The 17,043-nt window shown below is 42.8% G+C and overlaps 1 protein-coding gene and 1 long non-coding RNA gene across 2 annotated transcripts; one reads left to right on the top strand and one right to left on the bottom strand.

Moving 5' to 3' along the window:
• Window positions 1–762: 762 nt before the first annotated feature.
• Window positions 763–13,941, bottom strand: TM2D1 (TM2 domain containing 1). Its single transcript, XM_021542630.3, has 6 exons — window positions 13,724–13,941; window positions 12,397–12,470; window positions 9,843–9,951; window positions 5,518–5,609; window positions 2,829–2,902; window positions 763–1,627 (listed from the first exon to the last, which is right to left on the bottom strand). Exons 1-6 carry the CDS (start codon window positions 13,840–13,842, stop codon window positions 1,517–1,519), a joined length of 579 nt encoding a protein of 192 aa, XP_021398305.1. The 5' UTR covers window positions 13,843–13,941; the 3' UTR covers window positions 763–1,516.
• On the top strand, window positions 13,880–15,809 carry LOC116183916 (uncharacterized). The gene is made up of 2 exons (XR_004148629.2): window positions 13,880–13,966; window positions 14,813–15,809. It is a non-coding gene; the product is annotated as an uncharacterized LOC116183916 (long non-coding RNA).
• The last annotated feature ends 1,234 nt before the right edge of the window (window positions 15,810–17,043 follow it).

Genomic DNA, 17,043 nt, shown 5'->3' with positions numbered 1-17,043 from the left:
CACAAAGAGCATTCAGTGAGAGAGGGAGCAAAGGGAGACAGAACAAATATCAGGCAAGGGAATGGAGCTGACAGAGTGTTCCTGTCTCTTTGAACCCACAAGGAAAATGCATGGCAGGAAGGATTCCAAAACCACATCTTTCTTGCGTGAAGGGAAGAATTAACGTTAAGCACAAAGTATTCCTTGTGGTTTATTCTCATTACGTGACATGTCAGGTTATGCTGATTTGGGTTAAAAACAGGATTTCTTTACAAAGCTCTCTGTGCACTGGGCTTAATGTGGGTTAAAAAGAGCCTAAACCCCACAAATTGTGCTTTCATAAATCCACTTAGGAATTTCATTCTTGGGAATTCCCTTAAAAATACGGTTTGTATTAATGACAGGTTGAAAGTTTCACCTGAAAAAACAAAAAAAAAATAGGCCAAATTTTTGTAAAAAATAAATTACACTGAAGTTTCTACTGTGTGAGTTTCTCCCTCAGTTAGTGCCAGTTTTCGTTAGAAGGTGAAGACAATGCTTAAAATTGGTCAAATAGCATGAAGATTTTGTTGACATGTTTTCTGTCTGTGTGTACATACTTTTCCTGAAAGGAACATCCTGTGAAATCCTGGTTGTCCAAAAGATTTTGGTCAAACAGCTTTGAAAGATACTGAATTTATTGCACTGAAACACAACTGACCCAAAATAAGAGCCTAATAAGGGCTTTAGTAGTACAAAGAATTCAGTCTTTTGACACTCTCTAGCTGTAAAACACACACACCATTTTCAGGAGGAAAAAGGTATTTATTTCACTATAGGTGGTTGCAAGATAGGAAACAAAAAAAAATCAAAATAAGCAGAACAATTATTTGTTTTTTTAACCTCAGGGCACCCCAACAGCCACCCTCTTTTTGTGATATGTCATCTACAGTTCTATTTTTTACACCTCCATATTTCTACTGTTGATCAGCACTTAACCAAATTTTGCACTTGGCCAAAATTTAAATAAATAATTGTTTCAATTAACAGAATTTTACAGGCTACACCAGCCTAAGATTTAGGGCTCCTGTTTTAACAGGATGGAAAAAAAAAGCAGTTTAAAGTTAATTTCCAAACTGCCACATGGACAGACCCCCAAGTGTAATCCTGGCCCATCCATGCTAAAACTCTTAGTGATTTCAGTGGAATAAATATCTGCATATTTATTATGAGCAACTCTCTCTGCAGCTCTACGTAACACTCTAAATGATACAGACAAATCAGTGCAAATTGCAACAGTCTGCACGTTTCACAGATGATGTAACTCAGCAACAAACCCTCTGCTCCCAGAAACAGAGCAGTCCCAAAGTTCCACCTTTGAGGTAAGCTTGTGAGGAACGTTCACATTTGATCATCTTTGTTCACCGTGCATTCAATGTTCCGTTCCGACAAGGGGTGATCAGTAAATCCTCAGCAATTCCAGCAGAGCACTGGATCCAGCTGTAAAAACAAGCTGCACCTATGGATCTGTGCCACTCCCTGGCAGAGTTTAGGGATGTTAGGGATAGCTCTGCATTTTCCTGAAGGTTGCATTGGTGATGCTGAGGCGGGTCAGCCTGGCCCCGTAGTAATCAATGATGTAACTGGAGCCGTCGGAAGGGCCAACGATCTGCAGCAGAAGAAAAGAACCAAGACTTTTCAATATGAAGTGAAATATATACTTTGTGCTAATGTCTCAATTACTGCTAATTTTCCCATCATAAAATTAGTCATGCTTAATTAGTCAAACAGAAACTAGATTTATTTTGAAGTTATGCTGCAGTTTAACTGTTTTAGCGAGAGCTGTCTCAGAAGGAACATTTCCCCTGGGCTTCTAATCAACCAAATTACACAGCCAGGCACTGGGACTCGGCTAATCCGATGAGGATTTGAGGCACAAAACCAGCCTAACAAATGAGTGGGCTCCAAACCACTTTTCCTGAACAAAGGAAGGTCGGCAGCAGAGAATTAGGCTGATGACAAGTGTCTTTGAAATACTGAACAGGTAAGGAATGAAGAGGAGGAGGAAAGATCATGGAGTTTTTGTTCTGGAAGTGCTAAATTGATGTGGAGTCACCAGGGAGATCAACAAGGAGAGATGAAAGATACTCTCAACTGGATCTGTTAAGTGCTCTGAGGCAGGATCACTGCGAGAGCAGAGAAAGGAGTTTGAGAATGCACACAAAACACAGATCCAAAGTGCACACTTTTAAAATATTTTCCTACAAACCCACAGAAACAACTCCCATACCCACAATGGATTTTGAGTTCATCACAGCCGATTTGCAATTCATGCTAAATGGCTGCGCCGCTGAATAAAACAATTTGGCAATTTCATGATGTCACAAGATGTCACCCCAGCTGGGGATTTAACCCTCATGAATCCCTCAGTCACAGCTCTCTGCTGATGAGGGACTTGAATTTGCAGGAGAGGTGGAAAATGGAAGTGGCAATGTCTTCTTTCATCAGCATAAAGCACAGGCAAACACAGAACTTGAGGGTTCGGGGAACAGCCAGGACATCCCATGCTGAGTCCAACATTGCCTCACATAAAAAGGTTCTGACTACTTGAATTTATGGTGCAATGGCTTCCAAGCTATTAATTGTCACTATTTATAGATGGCTAATCTAAGTTTTAATTCCAACAGCAAATATATTGATATTTTGTGTCTATATTCTACAACATCAATCTACAAACAGAGCCAAAATAAATGCCTTGATTTTTCAATATCCAGTGGTTCTTAAGGCCAAAATGCTAACAAAGTGTTAGTAATCAAATCAAAGCTTTAAAGAACACAGATTTGTATCTTGTTTTGAAAGCTCTGACTTACCTGCATTGAAATAAGTATGAAATCAATTAGGCTCCCAATTCCACAAAACCCTACAGTGCAGAACTTTAATAAACCTAAAAAAGAAAAGTAAAATTTAATGTAGCTTTAAGTAATCCCTGGGATTTCACCACTGGTGGCAATCACATCCAAACTCTCCCCTCACCCACAAAATGTGTTTATATATATATAAGCAGACCTGAAGTTAAACTTCTTTAGTTATTAGGGAAAAAACCAAGCCACATATTCATATTTCTATATCCTGAACACACTTTAAAGATTTTAAATACTAACAATTTTTTTTATCATCTAAATATTCTTAAACAAGGAAAGGCAAAAGCTGATTATCAGGTTGCTGAGATATTCCTTTCACTGAGGCACAGACAGAAAAATCCCAACTTAAGCTGCAAAATTTACTTCTGAATAGAAAGAGACTTTCTACCACCTCATGAGTTGCAGCACATACTGATTTGATTTTCAAAACATGCAATTTTGGAAAACAATCCTTTGTGCAATTTTTATATTTTTGCTGCAATATGAATTTCTTTTGAATATATATTAAAAATATATAAACGCTTCTTTTTAACTGGTATTCAAAAATGTTTGGTTTTATACAAATAAATGGAAGATTATTAGAAAATATGTGGGAATAGCAACTGACAGATGAATGTTTTATTGGAAGTTGCCCTGCAAGGCAGACTTCATTTGGAAAATGCCTTCAGAAAAAAGGGGCTGCCTTAATTTAATTTTTTTTTAATATCAATAGTTCCTTGTACAATGAATGTAGAGAGAGCTATATATTTATGAGCATTATTTCAGGGGAAGATCTTGGTGAATCTCCTTTCTGCAAAGCAGGAATGTGTCCCTCAAAGCACCTCCTCTCCCCCAGGGCAGAGGAGGGGAGGAACTGCAGGAAGAGCATCCCACTGCTCTTCCTGGAATTTGGATTTGTCTCGCATGGAAGAAAAGTCCATGTGCATCCTCCCCTGTGAGGCCCTGGCACAGGTGCCCAGAGAAGCTGTGGCTGAACGCCTGGAAGTGTCCAGGTTGGATGGAGCTCTGCACAACCTGATCCAGTGAAGGTGTCCCTGCCCCTGGAACATGCCAGCTGGGATTTTTAGGAACCCAGCAAATTCCTTACCACTGCTGCAGCTCCACCTTACTTAAGGAATGGATAGAGAACTGTTTCTGAACCTGGCATTTATTTCTAGAGTGCAGGGTAAAGTTGGCTTTTTTCCATCCTCCTCACTTCCCTCCCTACAAGCAGATCACACTGAGAAAATAAATTGCTCTAAAGCACAGAGGGGAAAAAAATAGTGTTGTTCTACAGTAATAACTCCTGGTTTGGTTCACAGTGTGTGGGAGAGGAAGAGGTTGCCTTCCTGATTCTTTATACTCAATAGCTTGTTTGTATTTGTGTGCTCTTTAAACAAAAGAGAAGGGGAAAAAAATAAACCAAAGAGCATTCACAGTCTTCGTTACACTTGCAAAAAAGATTTCGATGCTATTAACCTTTCTTAACCATTTTTTGCCAAGGCACAGATGACCTAAGAAATCCCTAATCAGCCACAGTAAAGGAATCCAATGGGTTGATATTTATTCTTTTCTACTCTTACCTATTTGCTTTTCAAAAGATTGAAAATCTGGCTTTGGAAGAGTTTAATTTTATATATTAACTCTGGCTACTGGGTACAGTATAATCCAGTAGGGTTAAAGCATTAGCCATAAAGATCTACAAAAGAATTAAGGATTTATGAATCTACATTACAATAATCACTGCAAATTATTATTCTAAATCCAGTGGTACAAATAAATAATGCACTTTACTGACTGCTTTCAAAAATGTATCTTTTTGTGACACAGATGGACAAAGTAAGTGCTAATTATAGAATCTCAGGGATAAAAGACATGGATGTTAATCAAGATTACAGAGAAGGACAGATAATGTCATAAAAAAGAGTTGGCATTTAATGGGCAGAAACTCAAAATTTCTGGCTGAAGTGACAGCAACACATACAGCTTTTTCCATATCACTGCTCCATCCTGTCTATACTTAAATTCACTCCCTTTGTCCAGCTCAGAAACAAGGCCAGTGAAGGCTGTCCTGTCATAATAAGTATTAAGTATTAAGTATTTCCATTACTTAAAAGCCAGTGGCACCATCATCCTGGGAATGAGGTCCTAAAAACAAGAGAGAGGTTTTATTAGAAGTCCCAGCTTCTCCAGAATTGTTATTTATACCATGAGTTATCTTGAAGGTGTGCATTTGCCAGAATAAATTCCATCTCTCAAAACACCAGGTTTACTGTAAAATCTGTCCACTTTTTTCCCTGGTGAAGTCAAGTTTCATTTAAGGCTGGCACGTGAGGCAAAGCCACTTCTGCTCCAGTGCATCACAAAAATGCTGTGATAAAGCATCAATGCAAAGCAAAACTTTGAGTAGCAATAACCACATTTGCTTATTAGGATTTTATCTGCTGGACACTGCATCTCCATTTGTCACCACTCCAACAGAAGAGCAGGCTGAGGATAATGCAGCACTTTGTCTCACTTGACCATGAAGTAAGGATTCTAGTTTTAAACATTAGAACTGTGACTGTCAGCCTTCATTACTCAAAATATGAGTATACACATACAAGTCAGTCATAAGAATAAGATTTACCTAAAAAAAAAAATTAAGGAATAAACTTACCTAATGCAGGATATCCTAAATAAAATCTATCTGCTCCCAACCATCCAAGAAATAAGGACAGAGCCACTGCCACTTTGTAGGAGTATCCATTTCTGCCAAAAGAAACAAGTAATGTAGATAATGACTGCAAAATATGTCCACTCATACTTTTGACTGTTAAAGTAGTGACTCATTTTCCTGCTGTTCTGCTTTCAAAAAAACAACAGACTTGTTATTTATCTTCAATTAACAGCCACGGAATTGATAATGTTAAGCTTTCAAACTGGGAAGGCATCCTCCATAAAGGAACCTCAGCTGCTGCAACTCAACTGTACTCTTGCAGAATACAGATTATTCTGAAACTAAATGATGATTTCTTGTCAAGACATAATTCAGTTGCTGATCCATCCCCAGCTTCATAGAGCAGTTCCTAACAGTTCAGCCCTACTGAGACAAGCCCAGGAAGGCAGGAGGTGTGTGAATACTGTCTGCAGGCATTAGTCTCACACGCAGCCAAATGGAGAGGAACAGGACAGGCAGGTGAGATGTCAGCAGAGACAGTAATTGCCACGAGATCTGAAGGAGAAATGAACCATGGCCACCGGCTGAAGAAGCTGCAGGAAGGATTCAACAAAAAGAGTAAGTCTTGGATTCACTCATTACACCGTAAATGGCACAAAGTCCCAATGAAAAGAAGAAAAGAACTGTTGACAGCACAAAGATGCGCGGGGGTAGAGAGGCACTCTCAAGTTAAGCTTCCCATGGTTAGTCCTACAAAATAAACAGATAAAACAGACTTTTTCAGACTTATCCTAATTGGAACCATTCCTGCCAACAGCTGGAGCGATGCAGCCACCAAACCACCTGTTAGTGCAGTCCCTGCTGGAGAGCCTTGCACTAATAAGGGAGCTAAAAACATATCGCTCCCAATGCTGGAACTGCTGCCTCGGCCAACAGCGAGCTCCTGAACAGCTAACCCAAATGTAATTAGAGCTGAAAAATATTCAGTAATTCACTGTTTTGATATGTGCACCACTACATGCCAGCAATTATTTAACAGGCCCAAATTAAACTCTTGGTTGACAGTTGAATAAAACAGTCTCAAAAAGACAGTAGCTGACAAAAGTCCAAGCACTTTTATTAAGCTTTTCAATGCCAAGTAGAGAGCCACCTTTTTTGCTTATTATCTAAATTTGCTGACTTTAAAACCTAATGGCAACATTAAGTGATTAAACCATGACTTTTACCTCACTATTTGTTACTTGGTGTTTATTAGCAACACAGAACACACAGGGCATTCCTGGAACCTAATGTAACAGAAATTATCATCTTTAGAATTGCCTTGTTTCCACTGTAAAGAACACTAATGGGTTTATTTAAAACTTGAAGTAAACTGTTGGAAATTGTTTATCAACTAAAAAGTGTCAACAGCCCTCCAAGGACACTAAAGCATAAAAAGAGCTGTTACATAAAAGATGGGAACACGGTTTAATTTTGCTCCTGATCACAGCTAGTAATAAACTGAGCCCTTGCCTATGCACTGAGATGCTTCTGAAAGCACAACAGTTTCTGCAACCTCATCAACATCAAACTGATGGGCAGAAGAAATCCAGTATGAAGGGGAAGCATGAGAACACTGTAACAAACAAAGCTGCATCCACTCTGCTGTTTCATTTGCTTTACTCCTTCAGACAAAAATATGCACAAAGAGTAAACCAGTGAGTAGGAAAACAACACATCCTGGGCATCTGAAGGAATTTCTACAATTGGGTAAAAAGATGCAATTTCTTGTGAGTTCCTCTTTTGATTTTCTCTTGCTCCTCAGCCTCATCCAACCTTTATATTTTCTGCATGCATTTCTTCCAACTGCTACATTAAAAACTTTCCCTCCCAGCTCTTCCACAGCAGTTGACAAGAGCAGGTGCTGCTGCAGGTTGCTCTTTCAGGGTCTCTTGGCTCTGCTCAAAGACCTGTCTACACTGAACCCCATGAATTTCTCCTCAGAGAATCACTCCATGGGCTCCTTCCCTGGAATGGCAACACTTGAAAAAAAGCCATTTCAACTCTGCAGCATCAGGCCCTGCACATATTAACTAAAATAAATGATAATGACAATCTGGGGGATTCTAGAATTTGGCCAAAAAATAAGATCTACCTCCAAACATCAGATTAAAGCCAAACCTAAGCAACCTTGACTCCCAATACTTCTTTGTTGGAACAACCTCATAAGCTTTTCCTTGAATAACTACTAGGGTACCTGAATTTAAACACATTCACTCACACAAACATGGGACATCTCCTGGTCTTGCTCTAAAATAACTGGACCCCAGAACTTAGTCAAAACTAAATTACAGTTTTGACTAAGGACAACTTGCTGATTTGTCCTTCACAAAAGCTGGGGATGGAGATTCACCTGCTGTCCCCATGCTGGGACAATCCTGCCATGGAAAGATGCCTTCTCAAACTCATTTTCTGGCTAAATGATGTGCAGTTATTTCTAGAGTTACAGTTGCTACCCAAACTCAGTAGGATGCTGAAAAATCTCCAAAAACCAGTAGAAAAGGCAGGGCTATTGTTGTAATAGTAAATTGGAGATTCTTGCTTAAAATAATATTTCTAACACTTAGGTAATATTCAAAGTGCCTCATAAAAGGTCTGTCAATGACTGGACTACTTTTTAAATAAGTGTACAGATGAAGGATGGTGATATTAATCTTGCTGCCATTTTTTACTGGTTTTAGGACATTATGAAGGACATCCTTGTGTAACTCTATCTACATTCACAGTTGTATTCTGCTGGCACTTTCAGTCCAAAAAGGATTCTCTTCTCTTTCTGCCATACCAGCAGTTGTGGGACTGGAAAAGTCACAATGAGTTGTTTTGGCAGTGTAACCATTGATTATTTATTATAAATAATAGTCATGATCAAGTAAAAGATAGTGTAAGAAGGATGATATTTCTCTGCCTACAGACCTGGATTTTAATAAATAAATGTAAAGAAAAGCTACCTTTAAAAAGTGTTTCTAGAAAATATACTAAACCAAAAATATATGTATACAAAAAACCTCCACACACAGGAATTACCATCTAATCGAAAGAGGAAGCAATTTCACTAAACTAGTATAGCTCATCTTCTCCTCAGCCCCCATCACAGATGGGACTGAAGCACAATTGTTTCTGGACAAAAATGTGACTGACGTCTACTTTGCTGGCATTTAAATCTGATTAGATGTAATAATATGTTTTCTTCAGTTTGCTGAGCTTTGACTGCTGAGAAGACTAAATACAGAGAAAATATTTATGAAACTAAGAGGCAGAGCTGTACTTCTGAGTTAGGCAAATTACTGAGCAGCAAGTGGCACATCAGAGTTATCTGCCCACTAGAGTGATAGGGAGTACTCAGTATTTCTGGAGTTTTAATTTCCAAAGATTACAGTAGGACAAAAGAGAAAGGTTCCAGTGTGAATCCCAGAAAAAAGAGGAAACAAATGGTAGTGACAGGTGCTGGCTGATCATTAGCACTGGCCAGTTGGAACATATATTGGTATCCAGAGCTCTCCATCACTCATAACGTGCTTTGGAAAAACAAGGTTCACCATTCATGTACCAGAAACAGGCTCTTCAAAGACACAGTGGATTGGATTAAACAGAAAAGTTGTTTCAAATAGAAAACACTTTCTCTTATAGATTTTGGGGGGAACTCAGCTGCAGCTACAGGCACACTTTAAACTGGCATGAAGCACTGAGCAGCACAGACCTGTCCAGCCCTCCTTTGTCCTCTGTTTTATCCTTGAGTCACCCTCATCCCTGCGCTGGCACGAGCACTCAAAGCCATTGTACTGTGACTCAAACTGGGGAACTGATCCAAGGCAGCTGAAAGCCAGGGCAGCTCCCTGATGTCCTGGGGTCTGTCAGGGAAGGGGATGGAGGGTGTCCCCAACAGCTCCTTCCAGCAACTGTGCTGATTTTAAGCACACGTGAAATGTGGCCTCAGCATTTGGAGCAAAATTTTGCCTAGTTAAAGGACAAAGTAAAGCGAAGGTAAAAGAATAAGGTAAAGAATAAGGTAACTCAACAACAGAGCAAATGTACAGACAGATTTCCCTATAAATGTGCACACTGAGAGTGACCTAGTGGAAGGTGTCCCTGGCCATGGCAAGGGGATGGAATGAGATGGGCTTTAAGGTCCCTCCCAACCTAACCCTTGCCATGACCCTGTAGTGTTTATTGGAGGACTCACTACTGGGCAAAACATGCATGGTTCTGTCCTACCTCTATTTGCCTTCTGCCAACACATGATACAATTTTGGACAAACTTCAGTTTTTCAGAACCAAAGAATACTCACACATTGCGACACTCAATAGGCTTGTAAAATCCAACTTCACGTCCCGTAAAGAATTTCTCTATGCCAAGGTGATCTTTGCAAGTAATATTTGGTGCTGGCAGACATTGAACTGAGGACAAAAAATTATTTGATATTAAGCAATAATTGACACTCAGCAGTTTTCTGAAACAAATTAAGTTCTACTGTGCAACAGTCTTGATACAAAGCACAGTTCACACACAATAACTTGTTTAAAGTATTTTTTTAAGCCAGTCCTACCACTAACTTGTAGTTTTACTTTGCTACATTTTAAGCAAAATATACAAACCTAATTGCTGCCCCAATTTTGTTCTGATTTCCACTCTGGCTTCAATATGAGTCAATGAGAAATCTGAAGCTGACATACAGAAAACATTTTCATCATGAGAACAGTCAAATATTGGAACCAGTTGCCCAGAGAAGTCATGCAATCACCATCCCTGGAGGTTTTCAAGGTCTGACTGCACAAAGCCCTGAGCAACCTGGTTGGAATTCAGTGCCAACACTGCTTTGAGCAGGAGGCTGGACTATGCAACTTCTTGAAGGGTCTTTCTACCCAAATTATTCCATTATTCTTGATGCTTAGGGGAATCAAAGTGGAAATCACAGCAGAAAGTCACACCTGTTAAAGTTTGCAATATACTACAAGAATATTAATCACTCTCCAATGCTGTAGTCTGCTGTTTTAAAGGAAAAAATATCTGTCCTTTATCCACTTTCTATCAGCTTTTAGTACTTATGAGTCCTGTTGGTTAATTCCAACAAAGCCAGGTTTAACATTCCTTCCAGATTTTCCAGTAATGCACACAGGCAAGAGATGGATTTTTTTAATGCCTATCTGGATTGCATAGGGCCAAAAAATAAAATAAGATTTGAGTTATGTGTGGACTAAACTGTTATAAAATCTTACATGGATTTTATACCCCATCCCTGGAAGTGTCCAAGGCCAGGTTAAACAGGGCTTGGAGCAGCCTGGGATAGTTGAAGTTGTCCCTGCCCATGGCAGAGGATGAAATGAGATGCTCTTTAAAGTCCCTTCCAACCCAAATCATTCCATGATGCTACTGATCAATGTGCCTGATCTAAAGAAATTACAAAAATATACATTATTTCTTGTAAAGAAAGCAAGGAAGTTTTTTTCTGTTGTTCGAAGAAACCCATCACAGTTAAAATATACTGATGCAGGAAAAGCCACAGTTTTCTTCTGTGTCACTCCAAAGACTCCAAACCCAATGACACCACTTTGCTGCTTTGAGTTAAACCCTTGTTTGTCTGGGTAAGGGATGGCAGACACTGATCAGAAATTGTAGTGCTTCAAGTATGATCCAGACATTCACTTTTTATTACTTAGGTAATATGGAAAAAAAGCAATTCAAATACTGTGAGGGCAATCTAAAAACTGGTGTGTGTATAAAAATGCTACACAAAGAAACAGTGTTAATTAATTCAGCAACTTGTTCTACTCTGAAGCTTATCTCCTGTTCAAAAGTGCAGTGTATTAAATACAATCACATGGTAATTAGTTAAACAACTGATAATCTTGAGTTATGATCAATCTCAAACTGTGCAGTATTTTTTCTGGTCTCTGACTACCCATTTATAGTCAGTGACCCAATGTTAAAATGATGGAAAGAACTGAAAAATCTTTTAAAAGGATCCATTGTGCAAAGTAAATACATCCAGTGTTTGAAATTACTTGGAAAACCTTCACTATCCCAGAAGAAAGTAATTCAGCACTTAGAGGAAGCAAAATATGAACACACATGAATTTTGTGGACTCCCCATCCCTGGAAGTGTCCAAGGCCAGGTTGGACAGGGCTGGGAACAGACTGGGATAGTGGGAGGTGTCCCTGATCATGGTAGGGGTGGCACTGGATGAGGTTTAAGGTCCCTTCCAACACAAACTATTCTGTAATTCCATTATTTTAAAATAGGGGTGCACATAAAGTGAACTTGCTGTGCTATCAAACACAGAACACTTTATTTCAATGCCTGGAAACATCAAAGTTAAGCAAAGGTAGGAAAATACATAATCAAGTTATGAATTTTTCTGTTGTACTGTGAAGTATGTCAGAACTGAACATCAAATAAATGTGCTTTCAAAATAGAGCCTCATGCACCAAAACCTGGTGATGATAGAAGGCACTGTGTTGCCTTAAGAAAAAAACCCTTAAAAATTAGAAGATTTTGAGGGCTGTTCTGTCACATGTCAATTCTTTTAATAATTATATGCAAAATCAGTATGACAGGAATGGTTTGTTTTAATCACAGTAGTGCAGGACAGAGCCTAAAGGGTGTAACATATATTGAAGAGATTTACCAGAAACCTCACTTACAAAAGTACCAATCAGAGACAGTGTATTTATTCCTTTTTAGTAAAGCAACCCAATCCACACAAGTGTTTTGGGCTTTCAGACTAATGATATTACTAATCCCATCTTTTATAAAACTCATCAAGTAGATACACAAATGGGTAAATTGAACACTTCCTTGAAAAAAAAAGCAGTTAATCAATATATAAGTTAGAAATCCTTACCATATGCTGTGTGATTTGTGCAATTCATTGGTTCTTGTGTGCTATTGTCTATTTTAGGCTCATCACACATATATGTTCAGGTAATTGAGGAAAACAGTTTTCATATCAAACACTACAACAGGTTTAACAGTAATTTATTCCACCCTCTTTAAACCCCGAGGATTTAAGATGCACCTTGATGTTGGTGCCTACCCATCCCCCAAAAGAGGAGCAGCACATTACCATGCAGCAAATCTGCTAATCCAATTTAATACACCAATATATCGCATAAGCCTCGCGTTTAATTAGTGCTGCAGTCAGCACTACCTAAAGGAACTACAATATTTATCAGTCACAGCCTCTATATTTGGAGGCAAAAAGGTAGCACACGCCTCATCTGGTCTTGTTCCCTTATTTAAATACCACAGTGCCTTGAAATCGAGGCATTTGGTTGAGGAAATTTAATCTACGGGAACACACAAAATTCAACTAACACGTAAAAATGAGCATCTGAAATGCCAGGAATTTGGTGCAGGAACAAACTGAGAGGGAACTGACTTCCAAAGGTCTCAACTCCGACAGCCAAGTAAAGCAGGAGATGAAGCAAGCTTTTCCAAGATTTGCTCTCCTGACACTTTTGATCGTCAAAAATTGTCAGCTGCCATCAGCCAACATGTTCTGGAGAGGGCAAGAGGTGCCTTGGAGAGCCAGGAGCCTCACACCTCCTGCTCCTCGGAGCTGTGCAGGGCACAGAAACATACTGTTTCCTGAAAAAAATGTCAAAGTCTCCACATCTCGCTCCTGCAAATAATAAATAAGGCGGAGTGGTGGCAGAGCACTCATCCCATGGCAATCTCTTTGAAGGACATTCCAAGCATGCGCCGGGGCACACACAGTACCACCAGAAATCACAAAATTAATTAGGCTGGAAAAGCCTTCTGAGAGCATCGAGTCCAACCTGTGCCTGATGCCCACCCTGTGCCCCAGATCAGAGCACTGAGTGCCAAGTCAGTCGTTCTTTGAACACCTCCAGCGATGGGGACTCCGCCACATCCCTGGGCAGCCCCTTCCAATGCTCCATCACCCCTTTTGTGAAGAAACCCCTCCTGACGTCCAACCTGACCAATCCCCCGGCGCAGCTTGAGGCCGTGTCCTCAATTCCCGCACCCTGAGGAGCCCTGTCCCCCTCGGGGCTCCAAACCCGAGGCTGTCCACGACCCCCGCGCCCTGCCCGGCCCCTCACGGTCCCCACTGCCCCTTCCCCTCCCCACAAGCGGTGCCCCCCCTCACACCGGGCCCACCGCCACCTCAGCCGCCCCCGATCCGACCCCGGCCCCGCTCAGGATATTGCCCCAGCCGCAGCTCCTCGCACTTGAGCGGCGGCTCCGAGCCCGCCGCTCCCTCCAGGGCTGCGAAGCAGAGGAGAAGCAGGAGCAGCGCCTCAGCCGCGCCGCTCCGGGCGGCCATGACGGGACCGCCGCCGCCGTCAGCTGACCCGGGGAGGAGCGGAGCGGCCCCGCCGCGCGGACAACCGCGGCTGGCTGCGGGAAGAAACGGAGGGGGATCCCGATGTGTTGGTGGCTTGCTGAAGGTACGGGTTAGGTTTTTGCGAGGGGTTAAGGGTTTTTTTGAGTGGTGGTGGGGGGGTGACCTCATTAAACATGGCGGGCGAGGCCGCGCTGAGGGCAGAGCGCGCCCTCACTCAAGATGGCGCTGGCAGCGCCCGGCGTTGGGACGGGCGGGGTGGCGCCCCGAGTAAAGATGGCCGCGCCCGGCGGCGGCAGCGGCCCCGCGCTTGCCCGCACTTAAGATGGCGGGAGCGAGGGCTGGCGGCCCCGGCGCGCTGTGGGCATGGTGGGGACTCGCGAGGAGCCCTGAGGCGGCTCTGGCAGCGGGGCTGGGGCCGCTCCGGGTGCTGGCACCGCGGGCAGGACTCGCCCTGAACCGAGCGGCGGGCCCGGGAGAGGGGGGGACGTGAGGTGAACCCTCCCCGCTCTGATACCCACGCTATAGCATTGGCCTACCCGGCGAAATCGCACCTTTGGGTGTACCCGCTGGTATCTGGAGTTTACTGAGTACTTGAAAAATGTGTTGAAAAAGCCCAGCAGAAGTTAAAGGCGTGACCTGCCAAACTTGGTTAACACAGACTGGTGCATCCCCTGTCATCCAGGCAGGCCTGGTGTGCTGACAGTGTGTCTGGCACACCCACAGCTGTCGGATTAGAGAAATAATTTGAAAAATTACCTTATTTTCACACACAACTGCATTGTTAAAAATGCTCTTTATTCCAATTTTTAAATGAATACCGAATTCCTGAAGCAGGCAAGGTTTTCATCAGCATTTGCTCTTCACAAGGTATTTTGTGGTGATTACAAACTTTTCCCTATTCTCACTAACGTGACATTTATTTATTGTTTTTCTATTGTGGTTATTTCAGGTTTCTCTGATGTTTGAAGGCATCAGTTTTCCACTTATGAGCTGCTAAGGGATCCTGGAGTGTTTACAGGAGATGGAGAGGTCCTTTGGATTAAGCACATCCAGGAAAGGCAACACCACTGTCCCAAGTTTATATCTGCTCGAGAAGCGTTTCCTGAAAAACAAGTAGGGACCTAAAAACTGGAAAACTGAACCTAAAAAGCTGGCAAAGCAACTCTGAAATAGTATTGAGGAGAACATCATCACTACCCATGCTTTCTGGAAGTTTCCTGGGTTTTCTGGGCATTATTTTGGTGCATGGTGACTTGTCTGGAGCCTGTCAGTACCAAAGAAGGTACCAGATATTCCAAGACTCCGTGGAAGCACGGATTTAAAACGTGTGGATGGATGACAAAGAGCTCAGCCAACCGTGTGAAATATTGCCATCTAACAGCTTTTTGGGGAGATTTTGCCTAAACTGAATTGGCAGCCTGGAGTTCAGCAAGCAAAGTATGCAAATGAAAATTGATACTCCTCTTAGCAACTGGAAGCGAAAGGGCAGGGCCGGAGCGCGCTCCGGGATGAACTCAGCCCTCGGAGATGGAGACGGAGGTGCACTGATGGGAAAAGTGCCCGGCTCTTCTGTCTGCGGCGCGTCCCTCGCATGGATAAATACACCACTCGCTGTTCATCACTGTCAGGAAAATTGTCACTTCTCACGAGCGCCACATTAATTAAAAGTGAGAGTTAGGGCCGGGGAGCTGAGCGCTCGGAATCCTTCGGAAGGGGGATGGAGTGGTGCGTTCTGAGCGTGTCGTGCACTCTGGGGCCACTGCTGCCGCTCAGTGAAACGAAACGGGTGCCAGAACGAGGGGAAATCAATCTGAACTCATGGGAAATTAATTGATTTCCAAACCTCTTGTAGCCCTTGCCCCCTTCAGCCAACGGGGCCGTGTAAGGTCGGCAGACTGGCTTGTGAAACTGTGTAGCAGAATAAAAATTGTATTTATCGACTTTGATTTGACTATTTTATGTGTGTATGTATATAATTTTAGGAAGTCAGAAAGCAGGCTGATGTACAGGTTTCAGAAGGCACACGCAGTTCGCACAATTAATTTCAACTAAACTGGGGCCTGCTCACTATTTTGTGACTCACAGGAATATAAACATAAATATAAAAAGATAAAACATATATATATGTATATATACATGTGTGTATATATATATATATATAATATTTATTTATACAAATTTTGTTTGTATTGCCATCCTGGACAACATTCTGTGTTGTAAGCCACAGTGATGTGGGATGTTTTGGGGTGCTGTGGGGGAAGTATTCCAATCCCTTTACTCCAACTGAGTTTTCCTATGGATTTTTGCCATTCCCTTCTTTGAAGCGGTGGGGGCTGCGCTGCTGAGGCTGAGCAGAGCATAAAATATTATTATATTTATATTATTGTACACACTTCACCCGAGGAGCTACACTCCTGTGTCCAAAGGAAACAGTATCCGAACACCAAGCTGGCTCTACGTGCCCCTCTGTAGGGAGTTCGAAACGTAGAATCACAGAGTATCGAGACTAGACACCGACGTGCTACAAATAAGTTAAAAACAAGCTTTCCTACAATAATTACACACGCGGTTTGCCTTCGCTGGGAAGACCACACGGCAGATCCAAACTCCGGCGGGCCAGGCTCACCTGGAGATTGCCTAAAAAGTTAATTTCGGCCCTGAAACGCCAGCCCTGCACTTCCCGCGGCGGCCGGAGCCCGTGTCCCGGCGGAGCGCTGCCCCGCGGAGCCGGGCGGGGCCGAGCCCCGGCCGTCCGTCCGTCCGTCCGTCCGTCCGTCCGTCCGTCCGTCCCTCGGGAGGCGGCTCTCCTGCCGCGCCGCCCCGGCTTCCTGCGCCGCAGGTGAGCCGGGATCGCCCCTCGCTTCCCGCTTCCGCCCAGGTGAGCGCCGCCGGCCATCCCGCCGCTCCCGGCATCCCGGGCTCCCCGCATCCCGCAGGTACCGCGTCCGCCCCGGGGACGGCACGGATGGGGTGGGCTGAGATGGGAGGTGGGCACTGACCGTCCGCTGCAGGAGGGAATTCCCCTTCGGACACGGCGGTGTGGGTCAGCGGGTGAAATGTGTGCGGGGAAATCTCAAGGGGATTGTGTTTATCTGTGTTTGTCTGTGACAAGTGCGCCAGCCTGACGACAAGGATGGAGCTGGGCTCTGCCTGGTGGTGCCAAGCAATAGTACAAGAGGC

This window comes from Lonchura striata, chromosome 9 (genome assembly GCF_046129695.1).
Source record: "Lonchura striata isolate bLonStr1 chromosome 9, bLonStr1.mat, whole genome shotgun sequence".
Lineage (NCBI taxonomy): Eukaryota > Metazoa > Chordata > Aves > Passeriformes > Estrildidae > Lonchura > Lonchura striata.
Note: the sequence above shows the minus strand (reverse complement) of the source record. Positions and strands in the feature narration are given on the sequence as shown.

Coding starts and splice junctions, on each gene's coding strand:
- TM2D1 (XM_021542630.3), bottom strand. CDS start 13,842: ATGGCCGCCCGGAGCGGCGCGGCTGAGGCGCTGCTCCTGCTTCTCCTC. Junction 2,903..5,517: donor TTTAGGATATCCTGCATTAG/GTAAGTTTATTC, acceptor TTTCTTTTTTAG/GTTTATTAAAGTTCTGCACT. Junction 1,628..2,828: donor TCATACTTATTTCAATGCAG/GTAAGTCAGAGC, acceptor CTTCTGCTGCAG/ATCGTTGGCCCTTCCGACGG.